The 23116-nt window shown below is 26.2% G+C and overlaps 1 protein-coding gene across 1 annotated transcript in view; it reads left to right on the forward strand.

Moving 5' to 3' along the window:
- Positions 1-268: 268 nt before the first annotated feature.
- Positions 269-23116, forward strand: part of LOC117176253 (thymic stromal cotransporter homolog) — a 29847-nt gene continuing 6999 nt past the window's right edge. Inside the window, exons 1-4 of the mRNA XM_033366410.1 lie at positions 269-381; positions 11897-12113; positions 15619-15970; positions 20389-20784. Coding sequence (XP_033222301.1) covers positions 11907-12113; positions 15619-15970; positions 20389-20784 — 955 coding nt within the window. The 5' untranslated portion in view covers positions 269-381; positions 11897-11906. The remainder of the gene's footprint in view (positions 382-11896; positions 12114-15618; positions 15971-20388; positions 20785-23116) is intronic.

Consider the following 23116-nt stretch of genomic DNA (forward strand, 5'->3'; position numbering starts at 1 on the left):
CAACTGAAGATGATAAAGTAGGATGATAAAAGATATTGTCTTTTTTGCTATTGTAGCAAACCTATTAAATAAGTAGTCCATGCATTTGTTTATAAAACAAATAAAAAATATATATTTTAATGAAAATAGATTTTTTAGATTGAGTCTAAAATTCTTATTCTGTGAGAGTTGGTAAGAGATGAAACATCGAGAATCTTTTTATGAAAAAAGTTACTCAGTTCGATCCAGTTGCACTAGGTGTCGAAAAACCAGTTTCGTATTTTCCCTCTAAAAAATGTGGCAGACAGTGTGCTGCACTCGTGTGCACTCGCTGCACGTGAAAAGGTTCAATGAGTGCCTTAAGCCTCGATTTTGTGTGATTCCTAGAATCAAAAAATAACTGTGAGTAATAAATAAGCTGATAAATCATTACCTAATAACATTTATAGTCTTAGTTTAAGCCTAGGATATATTTTAATTAATAAATACATAACCTCAACTTCCGATATCAATATCATCATCTTAATTACCTAATATTTATTTCTTTCGTTCATTTTTTATACAAAAAAATTGGATTAAATTAGATATTCAAAAAATTTGATTAAAATGGCAATAAGGTAAAAGTATGCGAATAAATTTTTTTGTGAACATATGCTTGCCATTCAAAATCAATATAGTTTTGTTTTTTGGAATTGTTTGAGCAATTGGTGCTACTGAATTATGAAACCACTTAATAATGATGATAAATCTTTATTAATTTAAATTCATTAGTATTCAAGAGTGAAGTTCGATTTATTTATGATACTAATTAATGCTGTAGACTAAATTTTAGTTTTTAATCTTTTAAAGTTATTCAAAACTTAAAAACTACTAAAGTCAAATTAAAGAAACTAGTCAAATTCGATTAATTAATTTATAAGTTTATTCATTGTTAAAGTTTCAATTTATTCTATCAATGTTTGAAACATTTAAAAAAAAATTTGTCTGTATAATAAAGCACATTTCGTCATATATTAAATAAATATAGATTTAATTGATTAATTGATAAGTTGTATAAATATTAAAGTTTTAATTTATTGGAATAATTGTTAAAAAATATTTTCATTTTTTTATAGATTAAAAAAATTTGGCTATATTTTGTGGTTGCCTGAAAAATACCATTACCGAATAATAACATTTCTGAATAACAAAATTCCTGAGTAATAAAATTTCCAAATGATAAAAGTTCCCAATTGGGGAATTCCCGAATAATAAAATTCTTGAATAATACAAATTCAGAAGAATGAAATTCCAGAATTGGAAATTTCCTGAACCGAATCGAAAAATTCCCGAAGTTTATAATATTAACGAATTTGGAAATTTCCAAATAATAAAATTCTCGACAGAAAATTTTCGAATTATAAAATATCCGGAATAGAAAATTCTAGAATTATGAAACTCCCAAATATAAACGATAACATTTTTTTTAATAAATGAGAAAAATAATTGTAACATAATATTATAAATTGTTCGCGAATTTTACTACTCAAGATTTTCCACTTCAGGAGTTTAATTATTCGGGAATTTTCTAATTTGGAAATTTTATTATTCGGGAATTTTATTTTTCGGAAATTTTATATTGTCGGGAATTTTATTTTTCGGGACTTCTCAGTCAACCCCATATTATAAACTCTTTGGGAATTTGATAATTCGGGAATTTCATTATTGAAAATTTTATAATTAGGGAATTTTAATTTTCAGGAATTTACCGATTCGCGAATTTTCCAATTCCGTATTTTTATTTTTCGGAAATTTTATTATTCGGAACTTATATTATTCGGGAACTTTCTAATTCGAAGATTTTAGTTTCGGCAATTTTATTTTTCGGAATTTTAAAGTCGTCTCAATATTATAAACTTTTCGAAAAATTTTTAATTAAAAAATTGGCGAGTCCGAAAATTTTATTATACGGAAATTTTATTATTCGGAAATTTACCGATTTGTAAATTTTACAATTTGCGAATTTTATCTTTCGAAAATTTAATTATTCGGAACTTTTATTATCCAGGAATTTTCCAAATGGGAAATTTTAGTGTCTGGAATTTTATTTTTCGGGATTTTTCAGTCGTGCCAATATAATAAACTTTTCGGAATTTAATTTTTCGGGCTTTTTCAGTCTTCCTAATATTATCAACTTTTCAGGTATTTTATAATTTGGAAATTTACCGATTCGTGTATTTCCCAATTCTGGAATTTTATTTGTTGCAAATTTAATTACTCGTAAATTTTATTATCAGGGAATTTTTTTTAAATTTCAAATTCGGGAATCTGACATTGCCGGGAATTTTATTATTCGGAATTTTTCAGTCGTCCCATATTTGGCATTAAAATTAAATTTAAAAAAATTATTGGAAATTCCTTTTATTCTATTAATGTATAAATATATCTTTAATTTTTTTCTAATTCCAATTAAATTCTAATTTTTCCTATAAATTAAAATAAAATTTATATTTTGCATTAAGATAAAAAAATATATTTTGTGGTCATACGCTTGTGATTAACAAGCAATATTTTTTTTGAATTGTTTGACCAATGGTCCTACTGAATCATGAAACTCCTTTAATGATGATCATCACTCTTTATTAATTTCAACTTATGAGTATTTAAGAATAGAATTCCATTTATTTATTAATTAAATGAACGATATAGACTTACTTTTAGTTTAAAATTTTTAAGAGTTACTTTTTTCATTTTTTTTTGTTTGTTCAAATTTAATTTTTCAACGTAAAATTGATCTTTTGTAGTTGCAAATTCATGCATTTAAAAAAAACTCTACTTTTTTGTAGAAAATGTACCTTTTTGATTGAAAATTCATTTTTTTTCTTAAATTCAACTGTTCAGTTAAAACTGAATTTGTTTGGTTGAACATATATTTCTTTGGTTAGAAATTCATTTTGAAGTTAACAATTTATTTTATAGCTTATTATTTCACTATTTCATTTTTTTTAAGCCGTCTTTTTTGTTAAAAATTCAACTAGTTGTTTAGAAAGGCATGTATTTTGATCAAAATGTATCTGTTTTGGTAAAAAATTAATCTTCGTTGAAAATTCGTCCAAATTTATTTATTTTTTTTTTGGGTTAAAAATCCGTCATTTCCGTTTAAAATACATTTTGTTGTTCGATACATTTATTTGCTTCAAAATTGAATATTTTTTTAAAGTAAAGTTTAATTTATTTTTTATATTGATTAATGTTGTAGACTACTCAAGTCAAATTAAAGAAACTATTCAAATTCAATTCATTAATTTTTAACTTTACTTATTGTTCACATTTCAATTTATTTTATCAATATTTGAAAAATATTTTGAATCTTTTTTATAGATTGATACAAATTTTAATATATTTTGCATTAAAATAAAAAATTTACTATTTGAACAATTAAACGAACTTAAATATTAATATTTTTATCTAACTAGTTACGCTGAATACGGTAGTCTAAAACGCTTTGGAAATTTTTGTTTTCGAATTTTTATGCATATTACATGCCACTCTTGAATAAGTTTAAATCCACAAGAAAATTAATAAATAGAATAGTTGAATGTTTATTTTAAAAGATTAATTTTTAATGAAATAAAGTTAAATAAGAAGATTAAATTTTCACTATAAAAGCCGTATTTTCTTGTAAATAGCGCAATTTTTAACCAAAAATATATATATTTTCAACCAAAAAAAACCATGTCGATGAAAATACATTAATTTTTATTTAAACTCACTGTGTGGCCGTGGGGCCACACAGCAGAAGTGAAACATTGATGAAATAATTTAACAAATTTTCATGAGAAATTATCATCAGTTTTGAAGAGATCGCATATTAAGAGAATTTAGAGAGACAGAAGGTAAGCATATACATGCTTGGGCTAGTGTGGCAGTAGTGGGGATAGGAATAGGTTAAGATAAATCTTATTTTATTTGCAATTAATTAAAAAAATGTTTGTTGAGAAGGCATGTCTGTGATTAAAAAACCATTTTTTTTAGTTTGTAATATTTTGACTAATTGCTTCTGCGTAATGATGATCGTCAATCTTTATTACTTCAAATTAATTAGTACGGAATGGATAAGTACGATTTATTTCTTTATAGTAATTAATTTAAGATTATTAGTGTTGAATTTTCGAGAGGGCCCTAACTTAAAAATTACTAAAGTCAAATTTAATAAATTAGTAAAAGATTCATGAAAAAAAAAATACTTTCTTATTTTAATTTTTTTGCACAAAGTATGTCATACTGTGCTATGGCGATCTTCAATTTTGATTTTCTCGGACAGTATTCTCATTTTAAAACATTTTGATGGATTTCAAATAATTTTTTCACAAGAATAGAGAAATTTCATTGGATTTTAAAGATTTTAAAATATGTTGTGTTAATTCCAAAGAATTTAAATAACTTTGAATATTTAAAAAGATGACAATACATTTTTAATGGATTTCAATACTGTGGAGGTATTTCAAAAAATGTCAAGATATTAGGGTGTTTTGTTTATAAAAAAAAATTTCAGGATCTTTAAAAAATTTAATATACAAAAAAAAAACAGAAAAAATTTGAAATACTTTAGGGTTTAATAAACTATTATAATATATTTTCAGGAAATTACAAAAATGCAAGGGATTTGCCAGCACGTTGATACTTTCAAGGGATTGAAACCAATTACAATAATATTGTCATAAATTTTAAAGAATTTTAAAGATATAAGGGTATTTTTAAAGATTCAAAGTTAATATTCAACAATTTTTCTAAATTTTCAAGGACTTTCAAACATTTTTCTAATATTTAGCGCATTTATTAAAATTCCAAGGAATATTCATGAGTTTAGAAAAATGTAAAGTGATTTCAAAAGATATCAACGAATTAAAAAATTTTTAAGGTATTTTAAAATATTTCAAGGAAATTTCAAATTATTTTAATAATTTGAAGGGGTTTAAAAAGATTTTCAATATTTCAGAGTATTTTTGTTTAATTTCAAGGAATTTTCTTGCGCTTTTAATGATTTGAAGGGATTTCCAACAATTTGAAAGATATCAGGAAGGGTATTTTGAAAGATTTCAAGTTCATATTCGAAAGTTTAAAAAAGTTTTAAGAGATTTCAAACATTTTAGGGCATTTTTTAAAATTACAAGGAATTTTCAACAGCCTTGAATGATTTCAAGGAATTTTAAAGATATTAGTTTATATTTAAAAATTCTAAAATAATATTCAAGAACTTCAAAAACTTTTAGGGGATTTTAAAAGATTTCAAAGAATTTGAATTATTTTAAGGTGTCTTAAAATATTGCAAGGAATTTTCTATTGATTTCAATAATTTGAAGAGATTTCAAGTGACTTTTAAGGATTTTAGGATATTTTTAAAGATTTCAAGTTAACATTCAAGATTTTAAAAACTTTCAAAGTAATTTTAAAAGATGTCAAATATTCTAGGGAATTTTTTTAAATTCCAGGAAATTTTCAAAAGCCTTCAACAGAGCTTTTAACAGCTTTTCTCTCTCTCTTCTTTTAATGATTTAAAGGTATTTACAATATTTTAGGGAGTTTTAAAATATGCCAATGATATTTTACTTAATTTTTATTATATATGGAGATTTCCAGGATTTTAGGGTATTTTTAAAACTTTCAAGAAGTTTTCGAGAGCTTTCGAAAAATTCCCACGGATTTTAAATATATCAGGTTATTTTAAAAGATTCCGAGGGATTTGATCAGATTTTCCAGGATTTTAATGCTTTCAAAATGTTAAAAGAGCTCAAGGTATTTCAATCAATTTTCCAAGATTTGAGGAAATATCCTTAGAATTGACGGATTTCATAGGATCTTAAAGAGTATTATCATTTTTGTTGTTATTATTATTAATTAAAATTAATTGTTATAAAAGGATAAAGTACCATTTACTTTTTATAATAATTGAAGGGTGGCAGTACTGAACTAGATAAACAATAAAGAGGAATTTTTTGAAAGAAATAAGAAAAATGCTGTAAAATCGAAATCCATTCTTATAGATAAAACAAATGTCTACTGCTGAGTCAATGTGTTATTTATTTGAGGACCTTGAACACTTTTTTCAATTAAACTTTCTTGGTCTCAATTCAAGAACACTTCGGCACACATCATTAAAGTTTTCATTTATATTTTTAAGATTTGAAAAATATTTTCGATTTTTCTACAGATTAGTACAAATTTTTTTATATTATTCATTGAAATAAAAAATTATGTCAAGATTTTTTAAAAATATTCTTGCGATCAAAAATGAATATATATATATATTTTAAGCTTTTAAGCAATTGGTGCTATAAACTGATTGAAACCCCTTTAATGATTATCATTAATTTTTATTAACTAAATCAATTTGTATTAAAGGATTAACTTCCATTCATTTTTTAATTCATTAATTGATAAGTTTATTTAATTTTTAAGATTCGTTTTACTTCGTTAATGTTTTTAAAGTGTTTTATAGATTAGAATCAATGCTTTTATATTTTGCATTAAACTAAAATAAAAAATATTTGTAAACATATTCTTGTAATTCAAAATCATTATAGTTTTTTTTTCTTAAATGTGGACTCCTTCCTGAATAATAAAATACCCGAATAATATATTTCCCGGATAATACAATTTCCGATCAATTAAATTCTCGAATTGGAAAATTTTTAAATGATTAAATCCCGATCAGTTTATTATATTACCAAATTTGAAAATTTTCGTTTAGTGAAATTCCTGACAGTTTATAACATTACCGAATTTAATAATTTCCGAATAATAAAATTCCCTACAGAAAATATAGCCAAACTATGAAATATCCACACTAGAAAATTCCGAATTTACACATTACAATTTGTTTATAAATAATTTTTTTATTGAAACTACAATAATTAAATATTTGTATCAAAAAAAATTTTAATGTTTAAATTTGCTGAGATTATCGTTTCGATTTAAAATTAAAATAATTCAAAGAATGTTTATCTAGAGATATATATTTCTTTAAATTATTGTTATCTTTGAGAATTTTCTAGTTCGGATATATTATAATTTGGCAATTTTCTGTCAGGAATTTTATTATAAAAAAATTTCCAAATAAAAAAATTCCCAAATTAAAAAAAATTAAAAATTGAAAGATTCAAGAATAATAAAATTTGCAAACAGTTTGTACTATTACAGTTTTGTAAAATTCCCAAATAAGAAAAGTCCTGACAGAAAATTGCCGAATTATAAAACATCCACACTAGAAAATCCCCGAATTTAGACAAATGCAATTTTTTATAAATAAAGTTTGATTATTAAAAATACAATAATCCATTATTTAACAAAATTATGGTAAATATTTAGAACATTTAAAATTATTTTTTGAATTCATAGTAACTATAAAGGAAAAAAAAATTCATCCAGACTTATATCTTTTCAATGATTGTTATTTTTAATTCAAACTATAAGTTTAGAAACATTAAAATCAATTTGTTTCGAGAAAAATATTTTACTCTTGTATTTTTAATAAATAAATAATATTTATAAAACATGTGCAATTCTTTAAATGTAGGAGATTTCTAGTTCGGATATTTTATTCCAAGATAATTTTCCAATTCGTCAATTTTAGTTTTTGGGAATTTTACAGGGTGGGGAATTTTATTTTTCGGAAATTTTCAGTCATCCCGAATTTTTAAAAGTTACTTTAAACTTAAAAACTAGTAATATCAGTCCTTAAATACTAACGTTTTTATCTAACTGCTAATGTTTACTTATCTAATTTTTTTATCAACTTTTTTCCAAATTTTTTTTGATTAAATGGAAATCTGTAGAATCTCTATCAGAATGACAAATATTTGGTTAAAAATGCAACTGGTTTTTCATTAAAGTTTTTTTTTTGACTTAAAATAATAAATTTCTTAGTGTCAATCATAAATTGTTTCATTCCGATTATAAAATTTTTTATGTTAAATTTTGTAAAATAAATGCTGTTCTTTGAATTTTTATAATCAGGGAAAATGAGAAATTCGGCATGGAAAAAGCAGGGAAAATTCGGGGAACTCTGAAAATGAAATTTTGTGACCATCCAGTAAGTTTATTTAATACTAAAAATTCAATTTTTTACAATAATAATTTTAAAATATTTCCAACTATTTTCTATAAATTAGAACAAATTTTCTTTTTTTTGCATTAAAATAAAAAAATATGCTATTTAAAAAATGGAGTGAACTTAAATACCAACGTCTTTTTCAATCTAGTGAAATTAACTTTTTAATAGTCTGAAGAATGCTCTGAAAGAATTAATGCTAGATAGAGTGTAGATAAATATTTTATTTATTTTTTTAATATTGATATCTTTTCTTTAAAATCATTTCTGAATGTGTTGCATAACTTAATGCGTTGACCATTTTTGAATAAAATATTTAAATTTAAAAGACAATTTTAAAAAATGTTACCCTATTATATTTCTCTTATATTTCCTAGACACTTTTTTCAAGTTTTATGCACAAATTGTTCAAAAAATTAATTAATTAATTAATTGGACATAAAATTGTCCGTGAGTGCAGCAGAGCCACATTGAACAAAAATATTTTGATGCAAGAAGTAATATTTCTCACCGCAGGTTCATGGGGTCAAGTTTCTGATAATAATAAAAAATGAGGATACACAAACAGTGAATGCATTTCGTAATATAGCACGTTACAATAGATAATAAATTACATCAATTTGATAATTTTATCTCTGTTTGTTGTAGCCCTAATATTTAAAAATAATCATGTTAAAAAAAGCTCATTTGAAAAATCAAAATTATTTTACTTTTCGAATCTTCCTACTCTTCCAAATCTCTAAATCTGAACCTTTTCATACGATTAAATTGAGGTATCAAATTAAAATGCTATCACGGCAAAAGTAGGATGAAACTGTCAGTTGGCAAATTTCTGGCTATTCACTTCCTTCAAAAATAATTTTAATTTTACTGTATACATATTAAAGTGTAAGAATAAAATTAAATCAGTATTATGTTTTATTGTCGACCATGGTTATTGATTAGTTTAAACAAATGTTACTCATCCATTTTTGAAAAAGTCTTTCTCTCGCTTTAAATGCAAAATATTCGGAAATACAGTGTTACAAATACGCAGGTAATTATCTAAAATTAGTAAAGGGACGCCTAAAAAATATTGAGTAATAAAATTCCCGACAGTTCGTAATATTACTAAATTTGAAAATTCCCGACAGAAAATTGCCGAATTTAAAGAATGAAACATTTTTCTAATAGCATTCTCTAATTATTAACGGAATTTTTTGGTTTGGTTGTTTCAGAAATCGGAAATTTTATTATTTGGTTCTTTTCCAATTCGGAAATTTTATGTTCTCGGAATATTCCAATTCGGGAATTTTCTTATTTGGAAGTGTTATTATTCGGGAATTGTATGTTTCGGAAATTTTCCAAGTTATGAATTCAGAAATTTTTTTCGGGAATTTTATTATTCAGGAATTTTATTGGTAAGGAATTTTCGAATTCGGGAATTTTATTATTCAGGAATTTTTTCATTTCGTAAATTTTACAGTGTCGGCGATTTTAATTTTCGGAAATGTTTTAATCCAGGAATTTTTTATTTCAGAATTTTTCAATTCGTGAATTTCGTGTCAGGAATTTAATTTTTCGAAAATATACGGATTCAGGAATTGTATTATTCAGGAGTTTTCAATTTCGTGAGTTTTATGATCCGGAAATTTTATCTTTCGGAAATTTGATTATTTTAGAGTTTTTTAAATCGCAAATTTTACAGTGTCAAGAATTGCATTTTTCAGGAAATTTCTAATTTGGAAAATTTTATTCTTTGCAAATTCATTCATTCGGGAATTTAATTATTCAGGAATTTTTCAATTGTGGAATCTGATTATTCGACAATTTTACAATTCAGGAATTTTGTGTTTTGGAAAATGGCATTGGAAATTGGAATTTTGTTAAAAATAAATCTTTTTTATCCAAAATTCAACTGTTTTACTAAAACTTGGTCGTTTTGTATAGAAAATTCATCTTTTGTGGAAAAATCACCTTTTTTTCTTCAAAGAAATTTTTTTGGTTTTATAAAAAATATATTTCTTAGTTAAAAATTTTCCTTTTATTTCGAAAATTTAGCCCTTTCGTATAAAAATAAAATAATTTTTAATTAATCCGTTATAGTTCAGGATTAAACTATTTTGAATAAAATTATCTTGTTTGGCTGACGATTTATCTCTTTGGTTGAAGATCAGTTTTTTCCTGTAAAAATAATTTTTTACTAAAAATTTAATTATTCCATTTTTGGTTGAAAATTTATGTCTTTTAGTTGAAAATTAAACTATTTGATTAAAAATGCATCTTTTTGGGTGGAAAACTCAACTATTTAGTTGAAAATGAACTTTTTAGTGAAAATTCTTATTGTCGGTTCCAAAATTCAACTGTTCTGTGGAAAATTCGGCTTTTTTTCCTTGAAATGATAAAAGTTTGGTAGAAAATTCAACTGTTTGGCCAAAAGTTAATTTTTTTGAGAATTCATATTTTCGAATTCAAAATTCACCTATTTTGCTGAAAAGTTAACTTTCTGGCTTGAAAATTGAATAATTTTATAGATTTTTTTTGGCTTGACAATTCAATAATTTAGTTGAACTTTTTTTCTTTCTCGGTCATCAAATCTTTTCTGGTTGAAAATTCAACCTTTTTGTTATACATTTGTTTTCCTTGGAAATTCATCTTTGTTGGTTGAAAATTCAAGAAATTAGTTAAAAATTCCACTTTCTTGCTCAAAACTCGTCTCTTTTTTTAAATTAAACCATTTAGTGGTAAAGGCCACTGAGCAGGTGAAAATTAATATTTTTTGGATTAAAAATTTATTAAACTTTCATGCTAAAAATTTAACCTTTTGGTTGGGATTTCAACTTTTTTGTCGCAAATTTTTTTTCAGTTTGAAAATTCATCTTTGTATTTTAAATAGTCAGGAAGTTCGTTAAAAATTCAACTATTTTTTTTAATTTGTGTCTTGAACAATAAGTCGATTTTTTCGTTTTTGTTTTGTTTATATTGGTACATTTTTTTTATTGTTAGCATTACGAGAATTTACGTATGGGGGGTAGTTGAAAGCAAAGAAAATCACATTGTTAAGTTAATTTTTATAAATGAATTAACTGAAAACATAGTGTACAATGTGTTTATAAAATAAATAAAAAATATCAATCGTAATTTTCTGGCACTAAGCATTACTGGCGACATGATTTGAAAAAAGTTAAGAGAAAACATGATTTCTTTCTGCATATAAATATTCACACTGGGAATTTGTTTATATCATTTGTTTATAAAATTAATAAAAAATACCGAATGACAATTTTTTTGATCGAATATTATGTTTTCGATGAAAGCAAGTAATTTTAACGCAAAAATTTACTTTGCAAACGAAGAATCCATAGCATACACTCTTTATTAAGTTAATTTGTTTATAAAAATTAATTTAACATTTTTTTTTCCTTTTGCTTTCAACTACCCCTATGCATAAAGGTCTTTGCAATAAAAGTTTAAGCTAAAAAATTAAAAAATTAGGCCACATAAGTTTTCAAATTTTAATGCTTAATTTTTAACAAAATAATCCAGAATCGGTTAAGAACTGCTAGCTACAAGTTATTTTGAACCTCGTTTTTTTATTGTATCCCTCTGTGAGCTGGAGTCAAATAAAAAATACTTTTCAGTTTTATTGAATACAATTCTTTTAACTGAAAGAATTCTCAGTGCTAATCTATAAATCCATAGAGAATAGTAATCGACACGACTTATAACAATAATAAAATAATAATTAATTTCAAACTCGTTTTATTTTAAAAATTAACTTTATTTTTTGCTTTTTTTACGTGTTTCATTTTATGTACCCATAAAAACTATTTAAAAATCATTTTTCAGAAAATTCACCATGAAAAACTTTCGGGGAAAGTGTGTAAAATGCTTGAGGCTGATTTCAGTCGAGCCTACAATGTGGTTTTATATGATGGCATTCATGACCACTTCTGTGATTGAGCAAGCTTTTTTTGTTCACAAAGCGTGTCGAGTGGATCATGGTTTAAGCAAGGAAATTTGTAGGAACCTTACAGAAAACAAGGACCTAAACACTAAAGTACAAGTAAATACGTTTCCGTCTTTCCTATAAATATAAAAAAATACAATTCCTGAAAAAATTAATTTTAGATCAGGGAGTGTATGGAAGAAGCACTTTAAGGCTCTTAAAATGACTCGGGTTTTCGCCAGATCCATAATACGTCTACAAAAATGCATTGTTTAATGTAATATTTTAACCACACAATCTAAAGGCAATTTTAAGGGGTGGTGCAAAGCCATTTTTCTGAAAAATGTTTTTGCTCATTTTTTTTTGCAATTGAAAATTGGGCGCCTGTAAAATGCAACGTGCCAGCTAGCACTGTATGTCGGGGTGCAGTCGCGTTCACCCAATATAGTTTCAAGTCGAATAAAATCTGCAATTACTGGATCTTCATCGTTAAGAGTACTATATATTATGATAATATAATATGATAAGTAATGAAAATAACTTCGAATAACATAGAATTATAATATTTTAAAATTGTTTTGATGGTGAAAGAAAAATAACTTCCTTGCCGACAAAAAGCAGGATTTTATATTATGTATATTTTCCAAAAATAATAATTATAAATTATTATTTATTTTTATTGTTTCATTATATCAACACTGATCGAGAGTAGCTAGTTCTGATGAAGTAGTTGCAGATGTTATTCAAATTTAAACTCGATCGGGTGACTGCGACTCTAGCCCGGCATACACTGTTAGCGGGTGCGTTGCATTTTACAGGCGCACAATTTTCAATTACAAAAAAATAGCAACAAGAATATTTTATAAAAAAAATTACTATTCTCCACCCCGTGAAATTCCATTCAGATTAAGTGGTTCAAATATTACATTGAACAATGCACTTTTGTAGAAGCATTTTTGATGTGGCGAAACCCCGAGTCGTTTTAATCGCCTTAAGGAACATTCAAGAATGAGCACTTTTAGTCACTTTTAGTCACTTTTTGCTAAAATCAGTTTTTAGTGACTTTTCAAAATCAAAATATCACTTTTGACAATTTCATTTAATAATGTAATCAATGGCTTAACCACTATGGAATTCAGTGCTATACTTATTTCTAAACATTTTTCAAACTTTTGGAATGTTTGAAAATATTCTGAGAAATTTAATTCAATTTGAACAATTTTCAAGAGTTTTAAAAAGTTTTAAGGGATTCCAAAAGATTTCAAAGGATTTCAATAATTTTAAAGCACTTGAAAATGTTCATAAGGGTTTCAAGAATTTCTTGGAATTTCGGATGATATGAAACGATTTTATAGGACCTATAAGGGTTTAGAATGTTTTTAAAGATTTTAAAGGATTTTATCAGATTTTCGAGAATTTCAAACATTTCAAAAGCTCTCAAGGGGTTTCAATAAATAGTTGAGGGTTCTCCTGGTATTTCCAATATGTTCAAATAATTCAAGGTATTTGTAACGATTTAAGAAAAATATTTCAAGGAAATTTCAAGATTTTTGAAAAATGTCATATGATTTCAAAAGATTTCAGAAGATTGAAAATTTATTTTAATGTTTTAAATAGATTTCAATAATTTCAAGTAATTCCAAAGAATTTGAAGGATTTCGGTTTTTTTTCAATTCCAAGGAATATTCAAGAGCTTAAAAAGTTTTCAAGTGATTTTTAAATATTTTAAAGGATTTTTAATATTTTGGGATATTGTGAAAAACTCCAAAGAATTTAAAATAGGTTTTAATAATTTAAATGTATTCTAAATGATTTTGAAGATTTAATTACCTTTTAAAATATTTGAAGGCATTTTTAAGTGATTCCAATTTTTTCGATATATTTAAGTAATTTTAAGGGATTTTCAAACCCAATGTATTTCAATCATTTTTCCAGGACTTCAGGAAATATCAAATTTCAAGTAATTTTACGAGAATTTATAATATTTTTATTAAATCCAAAGAATTTTACAGTTTTAAAAGTATTTCCGCAGATTAAATTTTTTTTAATATTTTAGGATGTTTAAAAGAATCAAAGTATTTCGTACGATTTCAAAGGTGTTTAAATACTTTCAGGTATTTCCAAAGATTTGAAAGATTTAAAAATATATTCAAAAATTTTGAAAGATTCCAACAAAATTTAAAATTTGTTTTAAATAATTCGATGGGATTTTAAAGAATTTTACGAACTTCAATGGTATTTTCAATTGATTTCAATAATTTGAAGTGATTTTCAAAGATTTCAGAGTATTTAAAAAAAAATCAAAATTTTTCGTGAACTAAAACTGTTTTGAAAGATTTCTAGGTATATGAAATATGTTGAAATTTTTTCTAAACTCCAAGGAATTTTCAAGAGTTTAAAAAGACTTCAAATGATTTCAAAACCTTTACAGGATTTGAAATAGCTTAGGGTTGGTATTTTAAATAAATTTTATTGATTAAAAGTAATTCCAAAATAATCCCAAAGATTGTATTGTATTTTTTTTAATTCAAAGGAATATCAAAAGATCTTGAGCAATTAAAAATATTTTTGCGAATTTAGGAAGACATTTTTGCATGCGCTTGTAAGCTATTTCGGAAGGTGTGTAGGGTCTGAAAATATTTTTAAAGATTCCAAGGGATTTCATCATATTTCTAAGAAGGTCAGTCTGACTTCTTATTAACTTATCCCGAATCTTTATAATTCTTTTGAGTTCTCTAAATTTTTCAAATTTATTTGAATTCTTTTAAATTCGCTCAATTCTACTAAATTCAATTATTTTATTTTTATTATAAAGATTCCTATGAATTTTTATTTTATCTCAATAATTCGAAGGGATTGAAGACTGTTGGAAATATTTTAGGGTATTTGAAAAGATTCCAGGGAATTTTCAAAGGATTAAAAAATTTCAAGGGATTTACAAGGTTTTCAATTATTTCAAGTGATTTTAAAGCTCTCATGAAATTAAATCAATTTTTCAGAATTTCAGGAAATATCAGATATAGTAGAATTTTCGAGATTTTATAATATTTTAATGGATTACAAAAACTTTATTTATTGTTAATTCAAATTCGATTAGAAGTCATTCTGAATTCTTGTTAAGCTATCCTTAATTCTCTTTAATTCTTTAAAATTTTCTTGAATTATATTTAATTCACTTGAATTCTTTTAATTTCACTCAATTCTACTTTATCCATTGAATTTTCTCAAGTTTTTGTTTAATTTATCCTAGAGCCTTTTGAACTCAACTTGAGTTTTTTTAGTTCACTATGAACTTATATGAATTTAATCGAATTCTTATGTCATTTACATTCCTCTATTTTCACTCCAGTTTAACTGAAATAAATACAAATACTTTGTCTACTTCTTTTAACTTTAATTATTTTTAAATCTTATAAATATATCCTGAATTTATTCAAATTTACCTGGTGAATTATAATTAGTCCAAAAAAAATCAGGGAAAGTCGGAGAATTTTTATGCACTTCAAAGCATGCTCTTATCAATAACAGAAGAAAGTTAAAATTAAAACTCAATGGTAAATTGAGTTTTTTTATTAATTAAAATTTAATAAATAATTTGTTCACAAACCAACTTCCATTTCAGATAACCGTCTCCAAATTCCATCAATGGAATAATATCGCATCACATGTGTTTCCAATAATTCTAGCATTTTTTATTGGAAACTGGAGCGATCGTCATGGGAGAAAATTATTACTCATCCTCGGCTTGTTTGGAAAACTTATCTATTCACTTATGATAATTGTAAATTCTCTGATACTATCATGGGGCATAAATATGATTATTTATACTGCTAGTATACCATCAACTTTATTTGGTGCAGATGTAGCAATTTTTGCATCCTGTTTCGCATACATATCTGATGTTTCAACTCTTGAACAAAGGACACTCAGAGTGACAATTTTGGACGCTGTTTATTTAAGCGCGATGCCAATGGGTAGGATGTCTTTGCTATTATTTTCTTTATTTTTTTATCAGGGGACGTTTAAAAGTAATATAGCAATCTCCTCATGCTCCTCAACACCGTCCTCCTCCACCTCATTATCATCCACCTCTTCCTTATGCTCGTCCTCAAACTCCTCCTCAAACTCCTCCTCACTCTCCTCGTCTTCTTGATCTATTTCCTCATCGTCATCATCCTCTTTCGCATCCTCCTCCTTCATTCCTCAGAGTGAAAATTTTGGTCAGTCCTCATCGTCATTATCCTCCTCATCCTTCTCTTCCTTTTCCTCATCCTCCTCCTCCTGCTCATAATCATCATCATCCTCATGATTATCTTCCTGTACTCCTCAAGGTGACGATATTGGACGCTGTTTATTTAGACACGATGCCAATGTCTAGATTTTAATTCTTATTATTTTTTCTAATTCCTTCTTCTCTAATTCTTCTCCTAGTCATCTCTATTCTTCTTATCCTAATCCTCATCGTCCTCCTTCTCCACTCCTCATAGTGACAATTTTGGACGCTGTTTATTTAACCGCGATCCCAATGGCTAGATTTTGCTTCCTATTATTTTCTCTAATTTGTTATCAGGAGACGATGAAAAGTTATATAAGAATCTCTTCCTCATCATCTTCCTTTTCCTGTTCCTCCTTATCCTTCTTCTGGTCATCCTTCTCTTTTTCACCCTCCTCATCATCCTCTTCCTGCACTCCTCATAGTTACAATTATCGAAGCTGTTTATTTAAGCGAGAAGCCAATGGGTAGTTTTTACTTCTTTTTACTCCTCCTCATTTTCTTTTTCCTCTTCCTTCTCATCTTTCTCATCATCATCATCATCCTCATTCTCATTCTCCTCCTGCTCATCATCCTCTCCATCCTCCTCCTTGTCATCCCCCTTCTTCTCATCATCATCCTCCTCCAGCCCTTAGAGTGACAATTTTGGATGCTCTTTATTTAAGCGCGAGGCCAATGGGTAGATTTTAATTGTTATTATTTTCTTTAATTTGTTACCAGGGGACGTCCGAAAGTAATACAGAAATCTCTTTGTCATCCTTCTCATCTTCCACCTCCACCCCATGCTCCTCTTATTCCTGATCCTTATCCTTCTTTACCTCACTCTCCCCTCCTTCCTCATCCTTCTCATCATCGTCCTCCTCTTCTTCATCCTCCTTCTTATTCTCCTCCACATCCAACGCCACATTCAACTCACTATAAAACCACCACAACGTTATTTTGAACACATTTTCTACCTTTTCCCTTCTTCCTCACAGATCATCACACAAAGTTTCAACTCCCTAGTGTAACGTTGCAGATGTGAACCCCCCCCCCCCCCTTTAAGTCAACATTTCTTCTTCGATTTAAATTAATAAATGAATAAAATAACAAAATTACTTTTTATTATGTTCTCTAATTTTTTATTAGAGGACGTTCAAAAGTAATATAGCAATCTTCTCCTCCTCCTGCTCATACTCCTCCTATTCTTCGTATTCCCCCTTTTTCTCCTCTTCTGGCTCATCCTCATCTTCATCCTCTTCCTCATCCTTCTATTATTCATCCTCATCCTCCTCACCATAAACCTTCTCTTTCCTATGCTCACCATCGTCCTCCTTCTCTTCTTCCTCTTCTTCCTCCTTCTCTTTATTTTCTTCACCATCTTCATACTCCTCATAATAATCCTCTTCTTTCTCAGCCTTCCCTCATTCTCCTCCACATCCAACATTACATTAAATTTAATTTTTATGTCAATGCAAACAGAGAAAGGATCGATTTGTCAAATTTCATTTTTTATCTCTTAGGCAACATTTTTGTTTACACTTACTGTCACTTGGATTCAATGCAAAGAAGGATAACAAACAAAAAAATGTTTAACTTGCAAAGTTAATTGTTTTTAAAGAAATGGTTTCAACAAATAATCGACATTGGGGGTTTTTCGTCTTTTAGGTATATTTCTGCACTAACGTTGTTTTCTTTCATCGTTGGGATGATGCGTGGACATTAAAATGTTACCCTAAATTTTATGATAATTCTATAAACAAATTATAGGAACAAATAAACATCGCAGATATTTATAGGCAAGACAAATAGTCTTTTCTTCTAGTCTTATTGAAATTATATTATCTATGATGTTTTTTGAAAAAATGTTGACATTCATGGATATTTGTTATGTAATAGGTTTTTCTTTTCATCGTGTTAAAATTATATTACCGATGATTTTTTCGGAAAATATTTTGCCATGCAAATTATATTTTTTTTACATTACATATGAGGCGTTTTCAAGCGGCGATACATAATTTTTTCTTTTGATCGTTTTAAAATTATATGGTTATTGATGTTCTATAAAATACGTGTTTCCCAGCATCGCTTATTTTTAATTTTAATTACATAATTTTTAATATATAATATTATTTAATTTTTTAATTATATAAAAAAGTGTACATTGCATATATTTATAGGCAGATAGAGATCGTTTTTTATTTTATTATTTTATAACAAATTATATTTAAAAAATGCGCAAATTAGAAGTTTTTAAGCGAACAGAAATAGTTTTTTCTTCTGATCTTCTTGAAATCGTATCGCCAAGTCTTGTTGAAATTATATTATGAATGGTGTTTTTTGACAAAATTTTGTGATAAAATTCAATTCGTAAAATTTATAAACAAATTGTATAAAAATATACGGCCGGTGCTTATGAAAAAAAACCTGCAAAATAAAGCTGTGAAGAAAAACCTTTTTCAAAGACGCCGTAAAAAATAAATTGTTTATTATGTTGCTGTGAAAAAAACATTGTTTTAAAAACACCGTGAAGAAGACATCTCAGTAAAATGCTGCGAAAAAATATATATTTCGGTAAATTCTGAGAAAAAAACCTTATTCCTATAAGCACAGTGAAAAGAAACCTGACTCATGAAAAAACCGTGAAAAAATCTTATTTTTGAAAAAGCCGTGAAAAAAGAACGTATTCGTTAAAACTTGTAATTAAACTATTTTATTCCAAGAAAAAACCGTAATAATCACTTTTCCGTAAAAAAGTATTATTGGTGGACTATGAAAAAAACTATAAATAAATATCAAGTTAAAATCTTGTGTTTTACGCTGGCACGCAGTGGTCAAAAATCGGAAAAAGATGGCCAAAATTAGAAAATGTTCATGAAATGGGCCAAATTCGAGAACTTGCGGGTTTTTGAGGTCGCTGGTTACGATTCCGATGTTAAAAATTTGGAAAACAAAATGGCGAATCCAATATGGCGGACGAGTATGCCTAATAAACTTTCGGTTCTTTTCAAAATTGGTATAACGAGCTTTTTAAGGTTGCTGATTACGAATCCGATATTAAAAATTCCGAAAACAAAATGGCGGATCCAGTATGGCGGACGACTATGCTAAATAAACGTTCGATTCTTTTCAAAATTGGTATAACGGGGTTTGAAGGTCGCTGATTGCGAATCTGGATTCAGAAATTATAAATGTTTAAATTGAAGATGGTGGTTTCAAGATACCGGTTCCAAAATTTTGAAAAAACAGATATACGAGCTTGAAAATCTATACTTGGGGTTTTTTGAGACGTTGCAATAATGTAAGCATTTATGGAATTTATGGATTACGCTAAGTAAAAGTAAGTTTTAAAAATTTCAACCACAATTTATGTGTCACTGTTGGCCATATGAGATCTATTTTGAAGAAGTACGAGAATCTAGTTATAGATCAGCGATCGTAATCAGCGACCCCAAAAACCCCTGAGTATAGATTTTGAGGCTCGTATTTATTTTTTTTCAAAATTTTCAAACCGCCTTCTTGAATCTGCTATCTTGAATTTAAATATTTCCACATTCCGACTTCAAACTCGATTTGATAAGAAGTTTTTTTTTCACAGCAATATAATTCACGGGTTCGTTCTCCTAAGTACTGGCGATACATTGTAGACGTTTATGAACACAAAACCCTTTTTTTGTAATCGTGTTAAAACTATGTTGGAAATTTTCTTTACATGAACTCTTGTCGAGAAATAGAATATTAAAAATTTATGAACAATTATATTAACAAATTCTCTTCTCGCAATTTCTTTTCGCTTCAAAAAGCTTAAAAGCAAAAACATACCTTGAAGACGAATATTCTCTAATGTACATTATTTTTCAATACAATTTGCTTATAACAATTCATTTTACAAGTTAATAATTTTTTTATTTCTCATGCCTCTGTGCGAGAAGTACAAGAAAATTTTTTCTAGGAGATAAAAAATGAAATAAAAAAATCGACGTTTTTTTCGCTGTTTGTATTAATATAAAAATTGAATAAAGAAAAAAAATCTACTTGCAACGTTTTCTGAAAAATTTACTCCTGAATTTTTCAGAAAAAAATCTAAAATATTTGTTAAAGGGCCCCTCATTAAAAATGACTTATAATTCTTTTTTTTAGGTATCGCTCTTGGTTCATACCTATATAATCACGTAGTAAATTTTTCATTTACAATTATGTTTGCCATCAATTCGTCTCTGCTTATTTTGTCTATTATTTATTCACTTTTGAACCTGAAATGGCAAACAAATGTTCGTCAAGAGCCCTTAAAAGGAACCAATGTGTGCCTGGATTTTTTCGATAAAAAGCATGTTATTGCAACAATAAAAACTTTGGCAAAACGTCGAAATTTTAATGGAAGACAATTTTTGTGGATTCTTTTATTAGGAATGATGCTTTACACTTTTCAAAGAGATGAAAAGCAAATGAGCTTTTTGTATACTACGCTTATTTTTAAATGGAATGTCGCAAACTTCAGTACTTTTAGAACATTCCAATCGACCTTGTATGTAATAGGTTAGTAATTTATATTTATTTAAATTGGAGTGGCCAGATGTCCTGATTTATCAGGACCTGACTCGAGTTTTCATCCCTATCGATAGTTTCCTTAACTTCCAAACATTTTCAAAATTTCGGTAAAATTTCAATATTTTCCAAAATTTCCAAAAATATTGATAAACATCTAATTATCATATAAAGTAGTATTTTATGCATTAAGAACAATTAACATTTAAAAAATGAAAAAAAGTTATAATTCGCGCCAAAAACTCGCAAAACCCATTTTTTCACTTATCAGGTTTTTTTTCAGACCCCATTAAAAAAACTTTTCGGAATGATGCTGAAAAAATAATTTTTTTTCAATTTTCAATATCTACTTTTGAAGAGAATTCTTGAGTTCTAACTAGATTCAATTAATATTGACGATTCTCAATCAAATTTACAAAAACGATTTTTTTCGTATGGGATTCAAACAAATTTTTTGGTTGAAAATTCAAATGTTTTGCTGAAAATTTGTCTTTTCGGGTTTGTCGATTTCCACATTTTGTATAACAATTTTTGTCTTTATCTTTCTTCTTTACAAATTTGTCTTCTTTGATCTAATTCAATTGTTTTTGATTTTAGATTAAAATCTTTTTTGGTTAAAATATCAACTATTAAATTTCTTTTTGAAGTTTAAACTACTTAATTCAAAGTGGAACTACTTTTTTTTAATGCAGTTTTTTAGTTGACGATTCAGCATTTTAATTCATAAGTATCTTTTCGTTATAAAAATTTACATTTTTTGTTGAATATTGGTTTTGAATTAGTTGAAAAATAGTATTTCTACTAAAAATTTAACTATAACTTTTTGTTAGAAAATGTATGACTTTTAGTTGAAAATTGATTATTTTGGTTTGAAATTAATTTTTTTGTTTGAAAATTTAACTATTTTGTTGACAAATCATTTTTTTCAATGAAAATTAATTTTGTTAGCTGGATATTTAACTATGTCGTTTTTGGTTGAAAGTTTATCTTCTTTAGTTAAAAATCCAACTATTCAGTCCAAAATTCAAGAATTTAGATTAAAATTCGTCTTTTGTGATAGAATATCATTCTTCTTGATATCAAATTAATTTTTTCACTTGAAAATTCATTTTGTTGATAAAAAACTTAATTATTTTGTGATAAATTCATTTTTTAAAGTTTCAAATTCTTTTTAAAAATTTTAAATTTAACCATTCTATTTTTGCTTAATAATTGATTTTTTTTAGTTGAAAATTTATTTTGTTGTTGAAGATTCGTGTTTTTTGTAGAAAATCAACCTTTTTTTCAAAACTTCGACTATTTAAGTAAAAACTCTTGCTTTTTTTTAACAAAATAATTCACTTGGTTGAAAGTTTATCTTCTTTATTAGAAAATTCAACCGTTTGGTTGAAAATTCGTCTTTTGTGGTAGATTATTCATCTTCCTGGTTAAAACTTCATTTTTTTGGTGGTCAGTTTATTTCATTGGTTGAAAGTGTAACTATTTTGTAGAAAATTCTTTTTCTATGGTTAAAAATTAATTTTTCTAACTGTAAATACAAACATTCCAGTTTGTGCTGAAAATTGATGATTTTTTTTAGTTGAAAATTCATGTGTTTTGTTGAAAATTATTTCTTTTTGGTCGAAAATTAATTTTCTTGATTAAAAATTCATTATTTGGATAACAATTAAACTATTTTGTAGAAAATTCCTGGATTTTGTTCAAGATTAATTTGTTTTACTAGAAAATTCTTCTTTTTGGTAGAAAATTAATTTTTTTTGTTAAAAATTCATTTTGTCGGTAAGAATGAAACTATTTTGTTAAAATCTCATGTATTTTGTTGAAAATGATATTTTTTGGTGCAAAATTATGCTTATGGGTAGAAGATTAATCTTCTTTCCTGAAAATTATATTCATTGGCAGAAAGTTCATTTTTCGGGTGAAAATTAAATTATTTTTATAAAAATTAATTTTTTTGGTAGAAATGTATTCTTATTGGTAGAAACTTAATCTTCTTTGTTAAAAATTCATTTTCTGGGAAATAATTAAATTATTTTGTTAAAATTGTCTATATTTTGTTGAGAATGATCTTTTTTGTTAAATCATTTTTATTGGTAGAAAATTAATCTTCTTTTTTCAAACATCATTTTTTGAGTAAAAATTTAACTATTTTGTTTTAAATTTCTGCATTTTGTTGACAATAATTCTTTTGTTAGAAAAAATTAATCCTTTAATAAAAAAATAATCTTCTTTGCTTAAAATTCATCATTTGGATAAACATTTAACTATTTTCTTAAAAATTCCTATATATTTTTTTTTAATTAACTTTTTCGATAGAGAATTA

This window comes from Belonocnema kinseyi, chromosome 7 (assembly GCF_010883055.1).
Source record: "Belonocnema kinseyi isolate 2016_QV_RU_SX_M_011 chromosome 7, B_treatae_v1, whole genome shotgun sequence".
In the NCBI taxonomy this organism is placed as follows: domain Eukaryota; kingdom Metazoa; phylum Arthropoda; class Insecta; order Hymenoptera; family Cynipidae; genus Belonocnema; species Belonocnema kinseyi.